This window comes from Trichoplax adhaerens, genomic scaffold (assembly GCF_000150275.1).
Source record: "Trichoplax adhaerens TRIADscaffold_26 genomic scaffold, whole genome shotgun sequence".
Taxonomy (NCBI): Eukaryota; Metazoa; Placozoa; class Uniplacotomia; order Trichoplacea; family Trichoplacidae; genus Trichoplax; species Trichoplax adhaerens.
Genome location: NW_002060967.1, coordinates 57,955 through 81,647, shown reverse-complemented (window position 1 = coordinate 81,647; position 23,693 = coordinate 57,955). Strand labels below are relative to the sequence as shown.

The 23,693-nt window shown below is 34.5% G+C and overlaps 4 protein-coding genes across 4 annotated transcripts; 1 reads left to right on the top strand and 3 right to left on the bottom strand.

Moving 5' to 3' along the window:
• Nucleotides 1-1,110, bottom strand: TRIADDRAFT_32781 (uncharacterized protein; the record flags this gene model as incomplete). Its single annotated transcript, XM_002117564.1, has 1 exon — nt 1-1,110. The coding sequence occupies one exon, from the start codon at nt 1,108-1,110 to the stop codon at nt 1-3; it is 1,110 nt and encodes a 369-aa protein (XP_002117600.1).
• Nucleotides 1,111-2,836: 1,726 nt separating this feature from the next.
• TRIADDRAFT_61626 (uncharacterized protein) lies at nt 2,837-7,995 on the top strand (the record flags this gene model as incomplete). Its single annotated transcript, XM_002117604.1, has 21 exons — nt 2,837-2,935; nt 3,389-3,496; nt 3,752-3,826; nt 4,235-4,282; nt 4,438-4,492; nt 4,885-4,981; nt 5,074-5,152; nt 5,306-5,329; nt 5,439-5,522; nt 5,600-5,679; nt 5,846-5,929; nt 6,042-6,138; nt 6,250-6,312; nt 6,413-6,464; nt 6,578-6,666; nt 6,760-7,000; nt 7,082-7,165; nt 7,270-7,347; nt 7,471-7,589; nt 7,675-7,761; nt 7,879-7,995. 21 exons carry the CDS (start codon nt 2,837-2,839, stop codon nt 7,993-7,995), a joined length of 1,860 nt encoding a protein of 619 aa, XP_002117640.1.
• Nucleotides 7,996-8,374: 379 nt separating this feature from the next.
• Nucleotides 8,375-12,372, bottom strand: TRIADDRAFT_32796 (uncharacterized protein; the record flags this gene model as incomplete). The annotated part of the gene is made up of 15 exons (XM_002117563.1): nt 8,375-8,668; nt 9,076-9,290; nt 9,363-9,489; nt 9,641-9,765; nt 9,857-9,941; nt 10,072-10,153; nt 10,201-10,302; nt 10,428-10,534; nt 10,658-10,687; nt 10,931-11,158; nt 11,418-11,495; nt 11,617-11,700; nt 11,804-11,899; nt 12,027-12,061; nt 12,204-12,372. Coding segments are annotated over 15 exons (1,857 nt in total), but the record flags the coding sequence as incomplete, so codon positions are not given.
• Nucleotides 12,373-19,130: 6,758 nt separating this feature from the next.
• TRIADDRAFT_61624 (uncharacterized protein) lies at nt 19,131-22,223 on the bottom strand (the record flags this gene model as incomplete). The annotated part of the gene is made up of 4 exons (XM_002117562.1): nt 19,131-19,318; nt 19,821-19,875; nt 21,299-21,358; nt 21,987-22,223. The coding sequence occupies 4 exons, from the start codon at nt 22,221-22,223 to the stop codon at nt 19,131-19,133; spliced, it is 540 nt and encodes a 179-aa protein (XP_002117598.1).
• Between the last annotated feature and the right edge of the window lie 1,470 nt (nt 22,224-23,693).

Below are 23,693 nucleotides of genomic sequence, written 5' to 3'. Positions count from 1 at the left end.
TTATAATGATGTAGGGTTGTCATCAGGTTTTGAACAAGCTGGCCGTCCCGTGTAACCGGGTGTCTTCTTGACAACGTCTCGCTCAATTAATGAGTAGCCTAAATCAATTATTGCTTGACTAATATCTCGCGGTGGAACATTTAACACCTCCTTCATACGGGTGTTATCAAAGATAGTGGTAATATTCAAAAATGGTATAATTAATTTCAATGTCGGATCGAAAAGACTTGCAAGCCATAATACAAATTTAGGAGCGACCATGGTAGGAAATTTATAACCATAAGGACCAAATTCCCGTACATAAAGCAGCGAGATATCCTTATACCACATATTGGAATTGTAGATGATGTGACGCTGGCCAACAGCTTCAGGTACAATCATAGCTTTAAGATGAGCTGCTGCTACATCTCGAACATCACACAGTGGAAAGTTGAAGTTAGGCAATACCGGCATAGACCCATCGAATAATTTCAGTGCGGTTTGCATGGATAAAAATGGAGTATTATGTAGCACAGGCCCCACGGTAACACAAGGATTGATGGTGCAAAACTCAAATTTCTCATTATCGGAGCAATTTTCTATAAATTCCCAAGCAGCTTTTTCAGCTAGCGTTTTACTCTTACAATAGGGCTCGGTAGTTTCAATATCGGCCCAATCCTTTTCATTATAGACTCGTCCATTCTCGCCGTTCATACCTCCTATAATTGCCCCGACAGTGCTTGTCATAACGACGCGTTTCACACATCCAGCTTTAGCACAAGCTTTAAGCACATTTAATGTACCGTTCACAGCAGGTTTAATGAGTTCTTCTTCTTCATTTCTAGGCTTCCCTAATGGGAGTGGCGATGCAACATGCATGACATACTTACAATCTTGGACAGCAGCGTGCCAAGTTTCTTCGACTAATAAGTCAGCTTCGATAAGTTGCAACGGAAACTTGGCATTAGGACAAAGCTCTTTTAACGGCTTTACTTTTTTCTCGTTCGTTAAACTTCGCACAGAACCGCGAACACGGTAACCTTGTTGTTGCAATTGCAGTACGACATGTGTTGCAATAAATCCTGACGCACCAGTCACAAGAACCAAGGCTCCTTCATCGGTCTGTGCCATTGCGGATGTTGTTGAATGATCAAAGTTGGACAGTACAGATCTTCAGCTAGTCGTCGACTAGCTGCTCACGATACAGCCATGAACTACTAAACGCTACTACTATACTGTAATTAAGTAGTACTTTCTAGTACGGTAGTTGATGGTCATTGTGGACGTTGTTGAATGATCAAAGTTGGACAGTACAGAACTACAGATCTTCAGCTAGTCCGTCTAGTCGTCGACTAGCTGCTCACGATACAGCCATGAACTACTAAACGCTACTACTGTACTGTAAAGTAGTACTTTCTAGTACGGTAGTTGATGGTCATTGTGGACGTTGTTGAATGATCAAAGTTGGACAGTACAGAACTACAGATCTTCAGCTAGTCCGTCTAGTCGTCGACTAGCTGCTCACGATACAGCCATGAACTGCTAAACGCTACTAATTAAGTAGTACTTTCTAGTACGGTAGTTGATGGTCATTGTGGACGTTGTTGAATGATCAAAGTTGGACAGTACAGAACTACAGATCTTCAGCTAGTCCGTCTAGTCGTCGACTAGCTGTTCACGATACAGCCATGAACTGCTAAACGCTACTAATTAAGTAGTATTTTCTAGTACAGTGCGGTAGTTGATGGTCATGGATAGCAATTGTTTATCGTCATCATGCTTATATAAACAAATGTTGGACGATCTATAGTACAGTATAGCATCTGGGCGGGGAAATTTGCAAATCGGTGTACTGTACAGCAATTAAATTGCAGTTGAGATTTCATATTTTCCAACTCTTCCCCATGCATTTTGCAGTTACCGTACGCTCAATAGAAGCATAACATGTACTACCACAAAGTTGATGGTTCAGTAGAGTAGGATTTACCGAACAGAAGCACGTCCCTGTTGTCCAAAAAATGATAGCACACGTAGGGATTCACTTCCTCAATCGAATAGCCAATAAAAAAAAGTCATGTTCCTAGAGCTTGACTGAACTGGCATGGTTTTGATTGGGAAAGGCTGTGGGTTAACCACATATTGTTTCTTGCATGAGGAGTCATGAGGAGTACTACTGTAGACGACTGTTAGTAGAAGCAGGGATTAGTCAACCATTTTCCCCTCTATAAAGAAGAGGGGGAAAATGGTTGACTAAAAGGTAGTCATCCCCTGGTAGAACTGTAGAAGTGGATGGTTAGGCGAGAAGAAACGCGTCTGCGCAGTGCAGTCGCTTAAAATCGACAACATCTAAAAATAGATATTAGAGAGACAAGACTGTACTTGTCTATGACTCACTACAGTACTGAACTGTCAGGCGTTACACCACTGTCAGTGTCATGCCAAGTGCAGTTGAGATGCAAGTGGCATCACCCACCAGCGAGCTCAGGTAGACGCAAGCTTTGCCATTTTCACTGTCCAAAGAAGATTCAAAGAAAAATTGATTGCAAAATTGATTTTATTGGTAGTAGTATTTCCTAAATCAAGTCATAAATTGATTCATTTTAAGCAGTTGAAGGTAAGCTATTAATATTGTTGAACTTTGGATAGGGTTTGCAACTTGATTTCACTGTTTTTAGTGGTGTTGTGATGGATTGGCAAGCTTTTTGAAAGTCTTACACACTGTAAAGTAGTTGGAGCGTATCATTGAACCATGGATGCTCATCATTTGCAGAAGGGGAAAAGGAGAAAAATAGAACCAAACTAATGTTATCAATGCTTATAGGGAAATTGAATTGTCATAGAAGCCATTGGAGATACGATGACAACGTTTAGCGAAGGTTCAGCATGGATGTGGGGAGGAAGTGATATGTTTACTGCAGAAGAAGAAGATGGTCAAGACGTGGCTGCTGATCAGGAGGTACTGTCACAGTAGTCATAGACGATTTGTATCTGTACGGGGCAAAAATTTTAACCATTTGCAATCTCTATAACGTATTCGTATATTGATATGAATAGCAGTCTGTGGTAGCACACTTATGTATGCAAATTCAATTCAGCAAATTTCGATCATTTTGGATCACATTGAATGAGTATTTGCCTATCTCTACTATACTAGCATTACCGAGCTCTTACCATAGAGGTCAATAAAGACTAACCTCTATGATGATACCAATCACAACCTACGACAGTTATTGTACATAGGTACAGTATATGCGATATCCGATTTACTGTACAATCTATATTTGCATGATGTCTACCCAATGTATTATACGCAAATACTACATCGAATGGATTAATTTGCTGTATAAAAATATTATTGTTGTTATTTTGACGTGTATAATACAGTTGACTCTCTTCAAAACCCTAACAGATACGTTGGGCAAATAAAGATAGCTTAATTATGCTAATCGACTGCAGCATGCCAATGTTCCGACTTAGCGGTGGTAACGATTTAACGCCATTCCAATTGAGCATCAAGGTTAGTCAACGTCAACTTGGTAAATATAAAATAATTGGATCTACCTCGCAACATTGAGTTCAACTTCCCTAAATTGAAATTGAATATTACAATGCTCATGATGCAAGATGCAATACCTAAACACTTATACTACCAAGTGCTTCTAAGACAGCAATTTTTATGACTGAGCAACACTTGTGCTTGTAACATCTGGATATGTTCCATTGATTAATTGTCCTTGACTAATCCCTAAACTGGTTTATTATTTTCCTCAAGTGTACTAGAAGTGTTCTCATGAATAAAATTGTCAGTAGTGATAAAGATTTGGTTGGAATCGTTTTCTTCGGAACGGTTAGTTTACAATTAGCACCATGCTTATCTCTGATATTACGTGTAGTTTTGATCTCGTCAACGCATCTATTACTTTGAACTTTACAAAGCAATTACAACTTACTCTTAAGTAGCTATAGCAAGATACATAAACACTACAATATCGTTGAATATGATTAACTGCTAAAGATGACGCAATGCTACTGAATATATTGGGTGTGTACTATAATATGCGGGTTAAGTTACGTGAATATAAATCAATTTATATACATATATGTTGCAGCCAAAGCCGGTAATAGCTGGCCAGTTTCATACTACTTCCTGTATACACTTGCAGTTGCATATAGTTAAAGCTGTTTGCTATTATTCGTAAATGAATATACTTAACTTCACTTTTACTCATTTTTTAATTCGTACTTGACACAATAGGATAAATCCGGTAATCCGTCAGACTTCAAGCACATACACGTCTTGCAAGTATGCTATTAAATAAATATAAACGCAATTTTCGTATTTAATCTGTTTGCACTATACGAGTATACACATATTGATTGATTTCATTCTGCTACTAATGTCGAGTAACTTATGAACTCCAATAACAATTGTTAATTAACGATGAGAATTTTTGTTAGGAATTAGATTCACCAGATGCTCAGAGAATTTTGGAATTAGATACAATGTTAGCAGGTAATAGTCTCAACAAATAATCCGAACTATCCATTTCATACATTAAAATTAACTTATGATTGATTAATATAATTCGCTAAATACTCTCTTGTGCAGTTGTGACAAATAACTCTGCGATATTGCAGTAATATTTGATATTTGCACTTTTATAATCATGATAATACTGTCATCTAGAAACTACTTTAAATTACCCATTCAATGATATTTGTTTTAATTCAGTAATTGTAAAGAGTTCGTTTAGGGACAAAACACAATGATCTCACTAGTTGCTTACTTTAAAATCTACTTCGCGTCATTCACAGCTACGTACAGTATTATGGTATGTTAGACTATATCGAGAGTAAATAATAATATTGGAATTGAATAGTACATTTTGTGTTATCTGGTTATAGACGAAGACGGTACCGATTTTGTAGAAAATTATGGACATAATGATGACTTTTCCATGAATGATGCCTTATGGACATGCTCTCACATGTTTTCTAATAGGTAATTACTCTCAGAATATCAATGAGTTATCAATTTCAATTTGTCATTCATGGGGATGATTGACCTTGAGTATATTGAATCCATTGATTTAGCCAGCAAAAGATAGGCCACAAACGTATAATGTTATTTACGAATAACGACGATCCACACGAAGGAAATCTATCACTAAAGGTATGATTATTACTACAGATGCTTACACAAAGTATTAAGAATAGAAATTTATCGATGTTCGAATTTAGATTTTTGTAGCTTCAATATCGGCACAATATTACATTTTGAAGGGTTTTTACTAGTACTAACGTTTTGACACCGTTACCAATTTAGAGGCTGGCACAAACGAAAGCAAAGGTATAAATAATCTATCCACTAACTACATTATAAATCCGCTAAAGTAGCATGGTATGGACAAGATTCATATATAACATAATGGAATTTCATATGTTTTTTGATAAAATAGGATTTAAACGATATTGGGATAGAAATTGAATTAATGCATATTCAGTCAGCTAATAACATCTTCGATATTACTAAATTCTATCAGGTAGAAAGTTACTTTTGCTCTGGTCTAAGTTATACTATTGCAAAATTATTTACTGTTTTTCATGGTCTGGGTTATAGGATATTATTACAATTCCTGAAGATGAAGATGTTGGTGCTGTACCTGATGCTTCTGGAAAATTCGACGAGCTTTTGATCAGGTACAAAATTTGATCTCCAAAGACAATTTTCAAAACTAAATCAATGTTTATTTGTCTTAAACATAGACGTTTTAATAGTAATAGTTGTGAGTATATTATTAGCAATTATAGTAATTATAATTTGAAAATATTTCATAATTGATATAGCGAAATTCTAACTATTTAGGGTCCGAGCTAAAGACCACAAGAAGCGATCACTAATGAAGATACCTCTTAATTTGGGGCAAGATTTGGAAGTAGGCGTAACTATGTAAGTTTTCGAATTATAACTACTACAGTAGAATCGTTGGTAGTTAGAAAGTGAGTATTTAGACAATTTATATCAATTAATTATTAATAAATATCTAAATTTTATTTACCAGCTTCAGTCTATGCCGACCAACTTCAAGGCCGAGCTATGTTCAATTAGATTCTAAAACTAACCAAGTCGTTAAAACTGTAACCAAGCACATTTGTGAGGTTCGCTGATACATGTACAATTTGAATTTTATAATAAGATGGACTGTAAGCATATTTCAACGTCGTATTGAACGTTAGTATTACTGAAATTTCAAATACCGATAATTGTAGGATACTGGATCTGAGCTAATGGCTGCCGATATTAAATATTATCAGACCTTTGGCGGTGAAAGGGTATCATTGATAGAATTAGTGCTGTTAGCATGATCCCCTCAGGATATTTATTGTTTACTTTTCAGTTGTACATTTCAATTATTTACCGTTATAATTCTAGGTAATATTCGAGAAGGAAGAAGTTGGTGAAATTAAAAATTTTGGAAAAAATGGTGAAATAAAATTAACGATCATTTTCTAATTTTTTTCCTTGTACCGCATTTATACATGTGTTAGTATTAATAAACCAGTCATGAAAACAGTATACGCGTATCTGTTTTACTAGGATTAACATTAATGGGATTTAAACCGAAAAATTGTGTTAAGCGTCATTACCATGTCCGCCCATCATATTTCATTTATCCAGATGAAAGTGTAAGCAGAGATTTTAAGTATAATTAATCAATAAGCAATACTGTATTAGGAGATAGCAATCAAGGATGATTTTATAACTTTGAACACAATTAGGTGATATCTGGTAGTACTCGATTAGTTTCAGCACTTTTGGAGCGTACACTTGCTCGCGATGTTGTTGCAATTTGCAAATTTGTACCCCGCTTTGCTTCTGGTCCAAAATTTGTTGCTTTAGTACCTCAGAAGGAAGTATTGGATGAACATAAAGTTCAGGTTGTACCACCTGGATTTAACGTGGTATTTTTACCATACGCTGAAGATTTCCGGCAACTTAAATATGAAGAGACACCTGCACGTATGATTTATAATTTAGTGGATCCCAGACGAAATATATGTTATAAATTTACAATTTCATTAATTATTGAATCCCTTTTAGCAATGAATGAGCAAGTGGACAAAGCTAAAGATATCGTGAAATCATTGACTTTTCAGTATAATCCAGATAAATTCGAAAATCCAGGTAGTTTACATTCATTGCGTTTCTGCTTAACATTGCTAAAAATAATAATGGACGATTACTGCAATTCTCTGAGGTACCGTTAAAAATTCTAACTCTATTTTTAGCCCTGCAAAAGCATTATTCTAATTTAGAGGCTTTAGCTCTCGATCGCGATGTGCCTGAAGAATTTATTGATTATACAGGTACGGTAGAATAGGTTGATATATTATAATCTAAAGAGGTTGACTTTTAAATATTGTATGTTTATTTATATGTATTGTATTGATATAATTTCTATTAATACAATTTTGGGCAAATGATGACAGAACCTGATGCTGAAAACATCGATAAGCGTGCAGGACATCATATAAATGATTTTATCGAGCTTACTTTTCCTGAGGGCTATGACGCTAGTGCCGGCCTTAAAGGAGCAACGAAAAGAAAGGTAATTCATGCTACTATGGCTGCTGTAATATACTCGGTAATTTTGAGGATGATATAATGTTATCCTATACTTTGGTCACCCTCAGACCACAAGCGCAACCGGAGGAACAGCTAAGAAAGTAAAGCAAGAAACTAGCGAAATCGACGTCAAAGAATACGCGCAGAAAGGGCTGGTATGTACCCGTACATATTCGATCTATAATAGATAGTCAATCCACTATTTACGTATAATTTAATGATTACAAGGGAAAATGCTTATGCACTTCTATTGATATTACCTATTTCAATAGTTATCAAAATTAACGGTAAACGACTTGAAGGCATTTTGTAAAACCGCTGACATCAAGTGCCAAGGAAAGAAAGCTGATTTAGTCGCAGCAGTCGCCGCGCATTTTAATGTAAATTAACTTATAGGATGTTTAATAGATTTTCTCCTATTGTCTGCGGTAGACATTTCGAAAATTGATACATTTATCGTAAGCGAAATAGTAATATAAATATAGTAAATAACCCCTTTCTTTCCACTGGAAAGTCGCTGCTATAAACATAACTTTTGTTCATGCGATATTGCATATCACAATATTTTTCGTACATTCTAAGTTACAAATACGTAGTTACTTCCACACAAAGCATTCAAAAATTGAATTCTTTAGGATCTAAAGTTGACGAAGATGAACTTTTTTGGACATCTTGTAGTCATTTACGGCTGAATAGTACGGAAATTTAACTATAATCATGATAATAAAATCGGTCTAACAAATACATTTATATAAGGTCTACGCTGAATTAAGTTTTTATGTGAGGAAAATTCTTTAATAGTTCGGACTTGAATTCTTCTTTTATGCGCTTAAGACAACTCCGGTAAACTTTGCTTGACCTAAATTTTGTTATATCTCTCGATGGGCTATGAGGCATGTGAATGATAAAGACATTCGGCAAGACTAGAAATCGATAGCCTCGAGCGTGTAGTTCCATAATATGCGATACTTTATTCCATCCAAAGCCGATAAAGCGTTCATCGTATCGGGCTACATTTTTCGTAACTACAATATATGGCTCAAAATTTTCCTGCCATTGTACCTATAGTCGAATAAAGATTTTGTATATGAACGTTCCGGTAATACTCACAATGGATAATTTTAAAATTTTTATCGAGTAATAGTTCAGTAAATACTGAGCAAAGCTACATAGTAGACGTTAAGATTTATTCCGACTCATAAACATTCATCTTAAATGTAAGGCTCTTCAATAGATGCAAAGTGATTGACGGAACCGCTAAGATAATTTATTGACCATACAATGTACGGTACAGTAGAACGAAAATAATGACTCTTGTATTTACTATGTGTAGACAGAAATTTTTAAGATTACATTTGAAGCATTTTCCGGCAGAGATAATGATTATTTAATAATACGAGATAGTTAACCACGCTGAAAATTATTGCCACCACTAACTGTTATCATTCCGATTATAATAAAGTGCATACCTGATACGTTTCGTTTGCTGTCTGCCATTTCGTATAGTTAGTTGGAGAATGAGCTTTAGTGTAAAGATGATATCTAAAAGTAAATAATTCTTGCTTATTTAGTAGTGCTATCAGCCTTTCTTTCGACTCTGGAAAATTGACACGATAGCGTTGTGTTTCAAAGGCTGGTACGATTAAGGCAGCCTTATTAAAATTATGTTGCAGCGACAGAAAATCTCTATTAAAGCAGGAAAAAGTTAATTTACTAAATTTACTAGAAAATCTTAATGCTTCCTTAAAATGAAGACCAAAATAGTACCTCAAGTACTGATATGAGTTATGACTTGGAAGGAAATCGATATCGAGTAAGAAAACATAATCAGTGGTTATATAATCAAGGGCGATATTTCGCAATTTATTCACTGGGTAGCAGTCCTAAAATATTTACTACATATCAGTACAATAATTTTTATAGATAATTTCCTTCATCAATTAGTAAATAAGAATCTAAACGGGTATTCATCCTATAGTATATGAAGATACAAACAGTACAATCTGAAGCTTCCATTTATGCAAGTATACTTACTCCTTGGATATAAACGATATGATATCCTATATTTTTTCGATTGGACAAATTGTTAGAATGTTGGATAAAACTGCGTATGCTAGGAACGTCACGGTCTGTTACATAAAGAGCTATACTCATTGGACCTAGTAAATGAAAAAATGGCGTTACTATGCATCCGGCCGTGCATTTATGTTTTATATATTACATAAATTAGTTCATAAGGTAATGTCATACCAGTCCAATGTTTAGCTAAGCCGTCCAACATTTGTAAACGGTCAATTGATAAATGAGTTACAAGAGTAACATCGTAATTGTCATTCTAGAATTTAACATATTAATAATAGATGACTTGGAATTCTAATACGTCTGAAGACCTATTAAAATCAGTAACAGTGAAACAGTAATTGTTGATACTAGCAATCTGGAACAATACAGAACGCGATGCTAACCGGTTGATACTTGTAATCTAATAAGTATGGATGAATTCTGTGTGAGATGTAGGCTTCAACTCTAAATTGATAGCAAGGGTCACTCTTCTTTATGTTTATCGGCTAATAGAAGGCATACAGATCAGTTACCATAAATTATCGTTTGATACAATTTTTAGTTGTACGTGCATATTACGAGTTCTAACCGAAGTCGGCTTTAGATTGGATTTCTCACAACCAATTAGTTCACGTCTATACAGTATGACATTAATATCACAAAGTTTAATACATATTAATATTTAAGTATAATATATATAAATATGTTTATAAAGCAAATAATTAATGGAATCAGTTGCTACAAAACAAAGTTTGCTTACCTTAGCAAATTTCCATCTAATTCAATAAAAGTCTGATAAATGTTTCGAAAATATTGAATATGTTTATTTCTGACATTTATCTTTTTTGGTGAATTCCAGTGTATAATCTAAAGTCAATAAGATTTTACATTATTGTGGGCTATATTAAATCAAAAAGAAGATAAAAATATATCTATCGCAGCTATTTAATATTTAAAATCGTTAATCGTTCAATAACGTTATTAGGCTACCTTTATTTCTGATGATTTCTTATAACATGTCTGCCGTAACGGAGTGTAAAAATTGCAACAATTTACGTACCGGTAATTTATATATTATTTAATTTATTTCAATAATTTACAACTAGACAGTGATAAAGACTTGCATTAGCTTATTGATATAGGCCTAAAAAGGTAATACAATGTATAACAATGACACTTAGAGCTGAAGTAGTGTACTATTAAGTGACTGAAACTTTTTGCCTACGAATTTGCATTATAATACATATTATGAACAAACTTTACCTGGCTGCGAGTGTTATCACTTAATTGAATATTCCAGCTACACGGTAACCTGTACACTAACTTCGGATACGATTTAATTACAGCATTGATAATATCTTGATCTGCTAAGGTCGTGTAAGTTAAAGTCTTCAATTGTTTTTCGGTCACTTCCTTCCAGATATAGTTCCAGTTATTCTGTCGCAGTTTGCTTAGATTGATTAACATAACGCCAGTATTAAAACCACGACCCTAAGTAACCAGCCATTCGTTCATTTATTAATTAATTTTAAAATCGCCGTTTAACACAATTACCTTACAATGTGGTCGTAACATAAGTTGTACAATACCAAGCAAGTATCATTGATTTAGCGAACAATCTAAAACGCACATAACTGTGTATTCGAATGCTCTATCGACTATTCAACAAAAATTTCCTTGAGTAAAGCAGGTAGCGGAGAAATTTGGTTGAGTAGTCACTGGCACTATGCATATCAAGTATAATACGTACCAATGCTGGCCAGGGTGTGTGATTCTTCCATAGTTTGCCTAAGTACCAATCACTTTGATTTTCAACTAGGCCTAAAATCTAGTTTCAGCATTTATAAATAGCAGCAACTATTAAAATATTAACGATACCTTTTATTTGCGATAAAATGTATTAAGTTGTTGATATATGCGTAATAGTGATTACAACGTTAGTCTTTTACCTTATCCTTTGTTAAGTAGCGAAAATAGTACCATAAATCAGCAATATCGGCATTGAAAGTAAGATCTGTATCTAGTACGATTACCTAAATTTGCGATAATTAATTTGAAGGTCAATAGGGTGATACTGTAACATCAAATACTTATCTTAAAAGCTAAATAAGAGAAATTCATATAGTTATTTCGTACCCGCTTTAGACTATTGGGTAATATTGTAATTAATATTAATTTCATTAGTCCATAAATGCCGGAATAATGTCGATTAGGTATCCAAGCAATCTCTTTCTGTAAATGTAGTGAAAAGATTATTGATCATTCTTACTAGAAACTGTTTAATAGGTAACAACCATGCACTTCATACAAAATTGATGCGGATGAAATTAATGATCGATTCAAGCAATCCTTGTCTTACCTTGATACTTTGCAAGTTGTAAAAGCTAATATCAACTGTGTGATCATAAAGAAGAAAAATTCCTTGTTAGTAACCTTAAGAACTGATACAGCTGTGTCGTTCATCTTTACAGGAATAATAATAAGTCGCAAAGAGTTTAGTTACGCTTTAGTTGTTGCATTTAAAAATTTGGCTAACCATGGTGTAATTGCCAAGTAAAAAAGTGCTTGGACAGAATGTTCTGCGCAGAAGGATCAGCAATAAAGTGAAAATGCAGTGGATGATTTCGGTAAAATAATACAGACTTTATTAAAGTTATAACATCACGACTAGCATCATAGCCACCCACCACTATGGCCACATGAATAACCTATTAAGGTTCGATTGAAAACAATCACTTCAATTCCCATGAATACACAGAATTGAAAAGTATTACGTAGATCCAAAATTACAACATCGAAATTGAATAGTTAATGAATAGTTTCGTCAGTGAATTAAAAGCCTGGTGGAGATTAGAAGAACTATGGCATTGCCGTATATGGCTATAAAGCATCATCATTTTGTACCATGCCCAGACCTAGCTCAATAGAAATCTGAACAGCTACAGCAAATTTGGTAATATGACAATTCGTTTCACTATAAATTTAAGGTCTATATTTACCTCGCATGAACGAATCTCGCCGTATGGATGGTTATAATCAGAGGCCATAACATCATTGGCGCCCATAGACTGCCGATTTGAATCCGCATTTGTTAAATCTTGATGTTTGTTAATATTATCTTTATTGCTATTATGATCGATCGCATCCTCCATAAAGTGCATTCTGCTATTAGATGCATCAGCTGTAATAGAATTAATATTTAATATTATATTTGTTTTGATTGTGGCATCCAATTTCTTTACATCATGTCTCAGTTGATTTATAAGTTTCTTTCATACTTGGTAATATTATAAATTATTGCATTTACAATCGAGATAACTTTATCGGATAAAGTGTCTATTTAAGATTGCATCCTTAAGATTGTAGCATACACAACTGATTTCATTGACGGAATTCTTTCTACGACACTGACTATTTCATCCCATTTTATGTAAGACTACCAATTTATTATTCGCCACAAAAGTGACCGCCCCATAAGAACTTGGATAAACATTAAAGTGACGGGTAATTTCTTCAGATATAAGTAGAATATAATAATACGCGTGTAAAATTGAGGTTGTAGGTTGTGAGTTTGCTTCAATATCCACAATCTATACTAACAATGATGGTGCAGTATCCTCTCAGAAGGGATAGGAATTTAAATTAACATTAGTATCAAGCTAAGAGGTATTACGTCAGATAAATTAATTAGCAAAGCAGCATTATCCGTAATACTAATAGAATTACGGTGAATAAATAAGTCAAGGAGAAATATAGTCTTGCAATGGTGTAGCTACTGTACATACAATACAAGTAAAAGGAAGCCTAATGGCGACGAAAAAGTTAACTTAATCAGTTTACATTCTACGTTGTTACAGGGGCTATTTCTACTGATCTGCTGCAATTAGGATAATCTTCAAGTTCGTTATTGTATTGAATACACCGTATTGGATCATACTACGAGTAAAATTATTAGGGAAATTGGGCTTCATCTAATATCAAGCAAAATAGAATTACTATTAAAGCACTATTATCTCATTTTTCAGGATGAACACACGACAGTCAATGAAAATAATGAAAACATGAATGTGGTGAAGGCGTATTTGTTTCTAGACCACTGCATCATGTTGTCATCATTATTATAGTTGATGTGGTAACAGATGAAGAAGACAAAAAAGAATGGAGAACGGGACGAATCTAAATTGATTAGTACAATCACATTATTGAACTATTGAACGACTGATAAAAGTAATATGATATATGGTCGTCAGATTTTTTAAAGTCGATCTAATAACTCAAATCTGTCATTGAAGTAGTATTAGGATATTAATATATCTCGATTCTAGTCTATGATGCCGGATTACTATAATTCTACTGCAATAGTGGACTAGGATTAGCTTATTCTGTTCAATATTTACTTTATAATCAAGTAATAGCAAGTAAACTATGCGGTCTGATGATAAATGAGGAAGAATAATCTGCGATCGACCGTTTAGGATCAAAATTAAGCTGAAAGCTAAAATGAATAATGATATTATAATTATTTCAATCTTTTCAAGACTTGCATGTCATAACCTGAGGCTAAATTTTGATTATCCTTTTAAATAGTTGTCTTTATCATGCATGAGATTCTTCATCTATGGCTATCCATGCTGCTTCTTTCATTAATTATTAGTTGACATCGTCTTGAGACTTGAGTGATCTGAGTTGATGATGGCAACAAAGACTGCAGGTGTTGCGTAAATACTAATCCAGTATCCTATTTAATTACATTATAGTAGACTATCCTGATGGAAGGCAGCTGTCAATGTGTTAATGTCATCCACGTTCCTGCTTACGAATTAATTAGCTATCTGACGAAGTAGATGAAGCTAAGATGAGAGTAGTATGCCGATCAAGGCAAGTGTTATGATTTGATTTTTAAGATCATGGTTCAAAATCTACAGTACAGATGATGCCTTATCTTCAAACAAAAATCAATTTAAGTGATGAAAAGAAGATGTTAAGGTGGTCAATCCTGTTTCTAAATAGCAAGAATAAAATGGATGAATTGAGCATCTGTAATGTTTTCATGATAGGGATCGTATTTATCGACAACAATATTGCACGGCTAGACTGTTTTTCGGATCTCGATTGTCATGGCTGAATTGACAATGTTCAACGACTCGTATTGATGGAGAACTTTAGCAATAAGCAATTGCCTATCCAGCATGATCAAATTGATGAAGAATTGATTGTATTTATGACTGCTATCATAGAGGATTGTAGCATAGCATTACTCTGTTAGTCTTGTAGTATTGACTGCCACACTACCATGGACAAGGATAACCCATTGCTCCCTTTTCAAATTGACATCAACCTATGAAATATTGTCAACTTACCTTTCAATTGGATAACGTGCAATCCAGTCAAATAGATAGCACAAAAATAAATGGATAGTAATGGCATAATGACTATGATGGTGATAAACCATGTTAGAGGCCGCCGACGACGACAAGTAAAGCAATTGATAGCCATTCAGTGCAAGATTTGAACGACATACATGGAAAGGAAGTAGTTTTCAAATTCTATTTCAATGGATGAGTAGAATCGATGTTAGCCAGTACACATATGATGCAAAGTGGAACATGATGACGCGGTAGATTACTAGTAATGTACCTGCTAGCCAAGGTGCTACTACCTCATTCAGCATCGATGTCTTCTCCTTGATGGAAGAATGTTGCAAGTCGACGATAAACAGGCGGTGGAAGGGATAAGACAGCGACAGGCAAGAAAGGCGCCGCAGATCGACAGGGATTGCCTAACACCAGCGAATTGATTTTGGGGCCACCCAAGGTCGTGATCACACCTTCACTTGTTTCCTTTACTGACTTGGTCGACCAAAAGCAAACAACATGGACAAGACTTTGAAGACTAACGTTATTGCAACTTCTCAATAGCAAGGTAGACCAAAGTCAAAGCAATCAAGACAAGTCGTATCTCCTTTCTTCTTGACTTCTTTTCTACATCGTTGTCCTAGACCCCAATGCCAACCACTCCTCAACCGGTGGAAAAGAAACTCCAACTGTTTCCTACTACACAAGCCAATAAATTCAATCTTAGTTCAACAGCGACAACAACTACTCCTCCTCATCGCATGGATAACATGGACGCCATCATTGCCTCTGTTGCAGCAGCAGCAGCAGCCAGTCGGTTCTTCTCGCCATGGACATGCAAAATGAAATTGATTGAATGAAATGCTGGCCAAGAATGACCAACCCATACGCCTAGCCACTCAGTCGACAGGACTCTACGCCATCCCATACAGTACTGCATGTCCAATACTGTACCCTACCTCTATCGGCAGTCCAGCACTTTCCATGGTTGGACAGTGCTGGACGGCTGCGCAGTAAGCATTATCCAACTGGAAAAAAAACCATTCCGATCGTCAACAAATCCAAATTGCGGTCTGCAGGTACATCGCCAGAAAGAACAAGTTGCATAAAATGGATCTTGCAACTGGAAAAAAAAGATTCCGATCATCAACAAATCCAAATTGCGGTCTGCAGGTACATCGCCAGAAAGAACAAATTGCATAAAATGGATCTTGCAACTGGAAAAAAAAGATTCCGATCGTCAACAAATCCAAATTGCAGTCTGCAGGTACATCGCCAGGAAGAACAAGTTGCGTAAAATAAACCTTGCAGCTGGAAAAAAAAGATTCCGATTGGCCATGAAAGAAATCCAAATTGCAGTCTGCAGGTACATCGCCAGAAAGAACAAGTTGCATAAAATGGATCTTGCAACTGGAAAAAAAAGATTCCGATCATCAACAAATCCAAATTGCGGTCTGCAGGTACATCGCCAGAAAGAACAAATTGCATAAAATGGATCTTGCAACTGGAAAAAAAAGATTCCGATCGTCAACAAATCCAAATTGCGGTCTGCAGGTACATTGCCAGAAAGAACAAGTTGCATAAAATAAACCTTGGAACTGGAAAAAAAAGATTCCGATCGTCAAGAAATCAAACTTGCGGTCTGCAGGTACATCGCCAGGAAGAACAGGTTGTGTGTGTAAAATGGACCTTGCAGCTGGAAAAAAAAAGATTCCGATCGGCCATGAAAGAAATCAAAATTGCACTCTGCAGGTACATCGCCAGGAAGAACAAGTTGCGTAAAATAAATCTTGCAGCTGGAAAAAGAAAGATTCCGATTGGCCAAGAAAGAAATCAAAATTGCAGTCTGCAGGTACATCGCCAGGAAGAATAAGTTGCGTAAAATAAATCTTGCAGCTGGAAAAAGAAAGATTCCGATTGGCCAAGAAAGAAATCAAAATTGCAGTCTGCAGGTACATCGCCAGGAAGAACAAGTTGTGTAAAATGGACCTTTTGAAAGACTCTAATGAAGGCATCATGCTACTGTAGCAGGCGTACCGATGTAAAGATGAAACAGGTTATAGGAAGAAATGATAATTAATAAAACGTCAATCCACACAAACAATATTTAATATTACTCAATAATTAGGACAAGCTTACCCATCGTAACACGCGGGTAATCAAAGGCAGCCAATTTTGGTACAAAAAAATAAGAAAACATTGCCCACTCTCAGCTGGTCCAAAATAAAATAATAGGACTGTCCAAAAGTGGACGATTATAACGATATGTCGTCGTGGATGTTGTATAAAACTGAAATTCAACTACATCCTGCAAATACATAGCTCATACGCTATCCGTTGATATAATTTTACTCTATACTAGTCAATACTTGTACAACTATTCCATTTTTTTCCTTATTGAGCGTGCTGGACTGAGTACTGATATCGCCATTCATTTGCGCTTTAGTCAACATGGCGTCATGATTGGATCAAGAATAGCCTCTGAAATACGCACTGTCCTAATGCAATCCAGCCAAATCCTTTCATAAATATAGATCGCACAGATAGACATTGCTATTCCATAGCGCTTTAGTGCACATGGCGTATTGATCGGATCAACAATTGGCTCTGAAAGATCCACGGTTCCAAAGCAAAACCCAACTTCTCCAAGGACATGGAGACTAACTACAATTAGAATAGTATTTTCTTACTACTGTAGTGATTTGCCAGTTTCTACCGATAGAATGAACTCTCGTACACTTGCTTTCATTTTTGTCACTTGTGGCTAGAACAAAGTCATAGAGTCTTTACGTTACTGATGAAAAAAAACACTTTAAAAAGATTCTGACTGCCTTAAAAGTGCTTAGCGTCAATCTGGAAATATGAAATACCCATTCCAAACTCAATTCTTCAACTCCAACATGAATTCTACGTATATATTTTATTGGTAAAAATACTGTTCTTACTTATATTGACATACACACGCCTATGATATTGACCAATGCGAAAATCAATTCTACCAAAGTCAAACTAGACATTTCCAAATTCACTCAACTTCCCTTTCTGTAAGCATCACATATTGACAGTGAATTAATCAATTATCAATGTTAGATGGCATAGTTCAGTATGAGGAGAAGGTAGCCAACGATGATACTCATTTCCATAGCATAGGCATTATTGCTATCGTCGCCTAATGTTGCACTATAGTTGAAGAACAAGACAGTAAAAGGGGCAAATAAAACGGTCAATGTAAAATATTCTATCCGAGATTTACAATTTGCCTGTCTAGATGCGCTATACTTAAATGCATTTTCTACCGAGTGTCAACCATCTTGGAGCTTATTGCATGAACGAAAGCCATTCGCTCTGGTCGTTCAACATCTCCATTCGCTTATAACAAAAACTAGGTAAGAGAGCGGTGGTTTGCAATATTGGAGAGTTACCATCATTTTTAGGCATAGCTGCGTGCCTGAGAATATAAGCATCATAGCTTGCATGAATACAAAAGTAAATTATCGTAAAATTTGAACAATTCCAGTATTCTTAGTATAAATGGATCCCAGCTACTTTTCGCAAATTCCAAAAATTGGAATTTTGCGATCCAATTTTATTTTACCAGTAATATTACAGCCAAGTTTTATACGCCGTGCCATAAAGTGAGAACATCAAAAACAATCATTCAATAAATACATTCATAAATCAGATGATATGAAATGATGGATCGTCAGTATACTATCCATTTCAACGAGTACACATTTTGTTATAACAAATTTTGCCAATACGAGAGTCATATCAAATTCTTATAGAAAAATGAAGAACAACCAACTCTCGGCAGTATCCGTATATGACTATAATCATATAGAAAAATATCCTAGGACAATGAGTGCGTTGCTTCTTTTCTTATGATTTGTCAAAATAAAGCAAATCAATTTAGGATATAGAAACTTGTAAAAGTAAATTTGTCATCCTATTCAGCCTCGTACTAATAGAAGCAAACGCTCCATTAACGGTTTCGATTGTGGGCTTCCCTTGCTAAGCTTTTTCAACGAGAATAGAATCTGCAAGTCTAAACAGGAATACAAATAGTTGTACAGCCAGGGTAGGCATTTTAGAAGCTTCTTTACATGCAATCACTTCAATGGCAGCGAAGATTGATTGCTAAGCGCTGTTTCAGGTTCTGAAAAACGGACTTTAGGTCGTCTTCCAGCCTCTAATATCAATAAAGTAATTGTCAATGAATCATCAAAGCAAAAATTACCCATGGAAATATTCTCCAAGGGGTTAACTACAATTTTTGAGTCAATAATGAAGTTCATTCCTACGTTAAGTTAATAAGATGATTATAATTATCAAGCAAGCATGGACTGTAGGAACCGGAATATTTTTTGTACAATGGATGTTGCATTGCACGACTCTTTTATACATTCTCTCAAGTTACTGAACAACTGTTTATCGCCTTCAAATTCCTAATTTCGGATACTGCTATACAAACGATTAGTGATTAGTTATATAAGATGTGGCTATGTTTTTCTATATGCAAATTGATCGCTACTGCTGCTCTAGAAATAAAGGAGAAATAGCTATCGTTGTGGAAGCACAAATTGAGTAGATTGCAAAATTGACGCTGATTAACAATCGGCACTATACAACGTTCATGTAAAGTAATATCATTATCAACTTAATGGTTCATTACTTTGCGTTTGCTATGCAAATGTTTAATTACAATTTAGTTTTCTAAAATTGACACACAGGATTAATTCAAAGCCGCAAAAGTACTATTTATGTGTAGAATAACGCTAATAAACTTATCAATCTCAAACCTGGTTGAAAGCGAAGTTGACGTCTTCGAGCTTGATTGCTTCCACGATCCTGCATCTAGAAATCATCCAAAGAAACATTCGTCATAGACTATATGCTACTACTGTATAGTTATTTCGTAATTCGACACGTATTTAAGCAATATTTAAAGTCAGATAACCCATCAATTTTTTTAACTTCTTCAATTATAATTTGCTTTAATTCGCTATTATGGAGCACATAGTATTACTGTTCCGCCAGTCAATTCCAAACGGAAAATGTTCCCCCCCCCCAAAATCGTAATCGGTAAAAACAATATTATGCATAGATATAGATATAGTACAGTATATAACATTATGTATTCTGTATCATTGAAATGAATCTTAGGTTGATTCTTCAAGCTATTCTCAATTATTTTGCCAACTTTCTCAACCAATTGCATATTTTAGCAGTGAAAGGTACTTACTGGTATTGGTAGTTTACAGTAAATATTTCGTAAAAGAATCACCATCATCGATACAGAAAATGAAAAGCAGAGCACGGCTACTGACAGAGACAGAATGGAATACCAATAGAATCCGTTAACATGATAGACTTGAATGATAGTTGTTAAGGAAAGAGCTGCTTGAATCATAGAAACCACTAAAGAAATAACCGAAAAGGAAAAATAGGAAATTGTCTGCACAATCAACAAAAGAAAATTTCATTAACCATTTACTCGTAGAAAATGGAATACTTAATTTAAATTCAAATTCGAGAAAACGCTTTCAATATCAATCTACTGTATTGGTATTGAATCAATGAGATTAAGAACTTTTAGAGCGCTTTAGTGAAGCAATTGTATTCATAATGATACGTTGTATTTCAATCCAATTTTATCATGAATATATGCTTACAATCATAAAGGTAAAGCAGGAAATGGTCTGCAAAATCCAAAATGGAAAATATATCAGTGGTTGTGCTTATTTTCTTAGTAAAAATTTTAATCTTTCTAAGAATGGATAATTATACTATGCATCGCGATATAATCTATCATTTTTACTTTTCAATCCTTCATAGATTATAAATTTCTTGAAATTAAAACTGATCTTTACTAGTAGTTAATATATAGCTAGCACATGTTAGTATCGGCTACATTTTTGTATCGAATACATTATCATTAGCCTAATTTCAAATTTACAACCGCAATTTGTAGTGCAAGTGCGATTATGTGTTCTTTATTAAGAAACAAATTAGCCAACAGTAGCCTTTATTTTAAATTTTTAAACTTTTACAATCTTCTAAAGCTAACTTGATTAATATCATTTATTGGCATTGGTGGTGATTGATATTGAAAAATAGCAAACAAAACTACACTTGCAATTTGATTATGATAATTCATTGCCACAAAATATAACTGAAGTGGCAATTACAGATACAAAATTGGAATAGAACATTATACCTAAAGACGTTGTTAATTTAGTAAAATCAATCAGCAATAGAAATAAAGAAATGTTCTTACCAAGCGATGATTAATCCTTTGGCAATGGTTAACAATGGCTAAGCTCCCACAAATAATATACTAAAATGTGAATACATAGGTAAAAGTTTTAGACTATTTGAACCTGGACACAGTTACTACAATATTTTATAATCAATGTCGATATTTAGATTAAATATAAGCTAGTAGCAAATTCGTTCCTATCCATTTGTCAGTGCTATAGATAGAGTTGGAGAATTCCTTCTGATCAATTATAATAAGTGATTTTTACAAATTTCTAAATTTTGAGTCAACCATCTAACAAAATGCTTTCATGGTATTGCGAATTTAAGATGAGTGTACTCTTTACTACCATCAAAATTGCAACAATTGAAGAATTCTTAGTATTACCGATCTATACCAATCATGGAATAAAGGCGCTATTACACTACATGGTTAATTATTATATCGTCCAGAACATAAAGGAACTGATGCAAAAGTGAAAATGATTGCCATTAAATAATAATCCAGTTAATTATTTAAATACTATATATTTCCTCTTAATGCAGTGGTTGCAAATAATCATCACTTGACTTAGAATCGTATTCTTTATACCGAATTTCTACCCCTTGCAATATGCGTCAAAAATGCATAAAAGGTAATCCTGGACTTTATAAAATTATTGCTAATTATTCTAAAAACTTTGAAATGATCAGTATTTTGTACTTACCATTGCTCCAGCCCAAATATTAATTGCTGTTGCAACGTTAGGATCATGACGAATTTCAAGAAATACATATGGTACGCAACCTAATGTCACACTAATCAAGCCGATGATTAAAATAATGCTGCCAATGATGATGGAGACAGTGCGTATGTTTACAGGCATGGCTAGAGGATTATTCGAATGAGAATGCTCGCTAAGCTGCGATGATTCTTGAAGATGGAGCGTCGGATTGGTAGGCATGATAAATTTTTTCTCCGTTTACTTTTCGTCGATCAAAGCTTTAAATAGATCATCAAAAGCTGTAAAGTAATGATAGCCTCAGTATTGAAACATAAATACTATCATCCTAAATACTGCATTCTACGGTATGTGAATAATATCATGGTAAATATTCTCTTGCTGGGTCAGTTAAGGAGCGGTAAAGATTAGGCTTTGTAATACTCTAGATAAGTAAATATCACGTTCAGCGCAAAGTTCTATAATGTAGCCAAAGACAAAATCGATTAAAAACTAACTTCTACCCTCTTAATTAAGGGTGAACTGAAGTTGTCAATTATGTTATGTGAATATACTGATTACAGTCCTTAATTACGGAATGAAATTAATATTTTTGTCATTCAATCTAATTCGTATGGGTTATTATTTTTGCCAGGCGACGGATACAAGATAAAATCATCCTAGCACTATTCCAGCTCTGAAATAATAGACGCAAGTTTAATTAAGCTACTCATAAAGGAGAAATGTAACGAAAGTATAAATGGTCATGTAGCTTTCTACTATATTAATTGATTGTACAGCAGACGAAAGTCTCGAGAAATTATTATGTAAAGATATCTTCACACAGTAAAACATTGCATGAAAAACTAGATCGTACAATTCAGTGATCTATTCCGATGACAAAAGCTATTTTAAGTACTGTTATGACGTAAATAAATCATTAAAATGATCCTAGAATTAATGTATAGCTTGAAAGTTTTATTTTATTACTGTGATAATAATCGAAATGCTGAAATTCTAACGTAAAAATAAATAAGTATATTAAAGTTAGATAAAAATTAATTCTTGATTTATTCTCATCGTCAGAATAAAATGGCATCAGGAAATATAAAACTCGAACTAAACTGTGCTGTATATTATTCGGTACCATCATTGTATTATAAGGCCACAAAATACAGCTTTAAAGGTAATGGGTACAAATGGCAATCCATTTTTAAAATCAAACTAAACTTACAACTAAAGTTACCTGACTATGGATTCAAAGCTATTTGCCATCAAAAATATCATAACAGAATTTCTGGACCAATGTTTTAGATATTTATTAGCATAATCGATTATTTCTTATTTCATACATACTAACGCATAATAGAAAAGCATAGCCGACGTAACCGAAACTTTAAGATTAGCGGATGATAAAAGGAAATATCAGCAAGGTATCGGTTAGAATTTTTTCAAATGGTAAGGTTATTTTTGGCCTCAATGACTTACTTGTACTCTACTGAGTCATGACAAAAGTTCATTTTTCCCTAAGTCTTTATATCATGGATTATTTTGTTTATTTTCATGCTTGTTTGTTTATACTATACATACTTGACCAACAGCAAAACTAATGATTTAGACTTTGATCATGACTTAAGCTGCAGCAAAGCAATTCAAGTAAGCTGCTAAGATAAACACAACGATAGATGGCTAGACAAGTGCAAGAGAAATTAG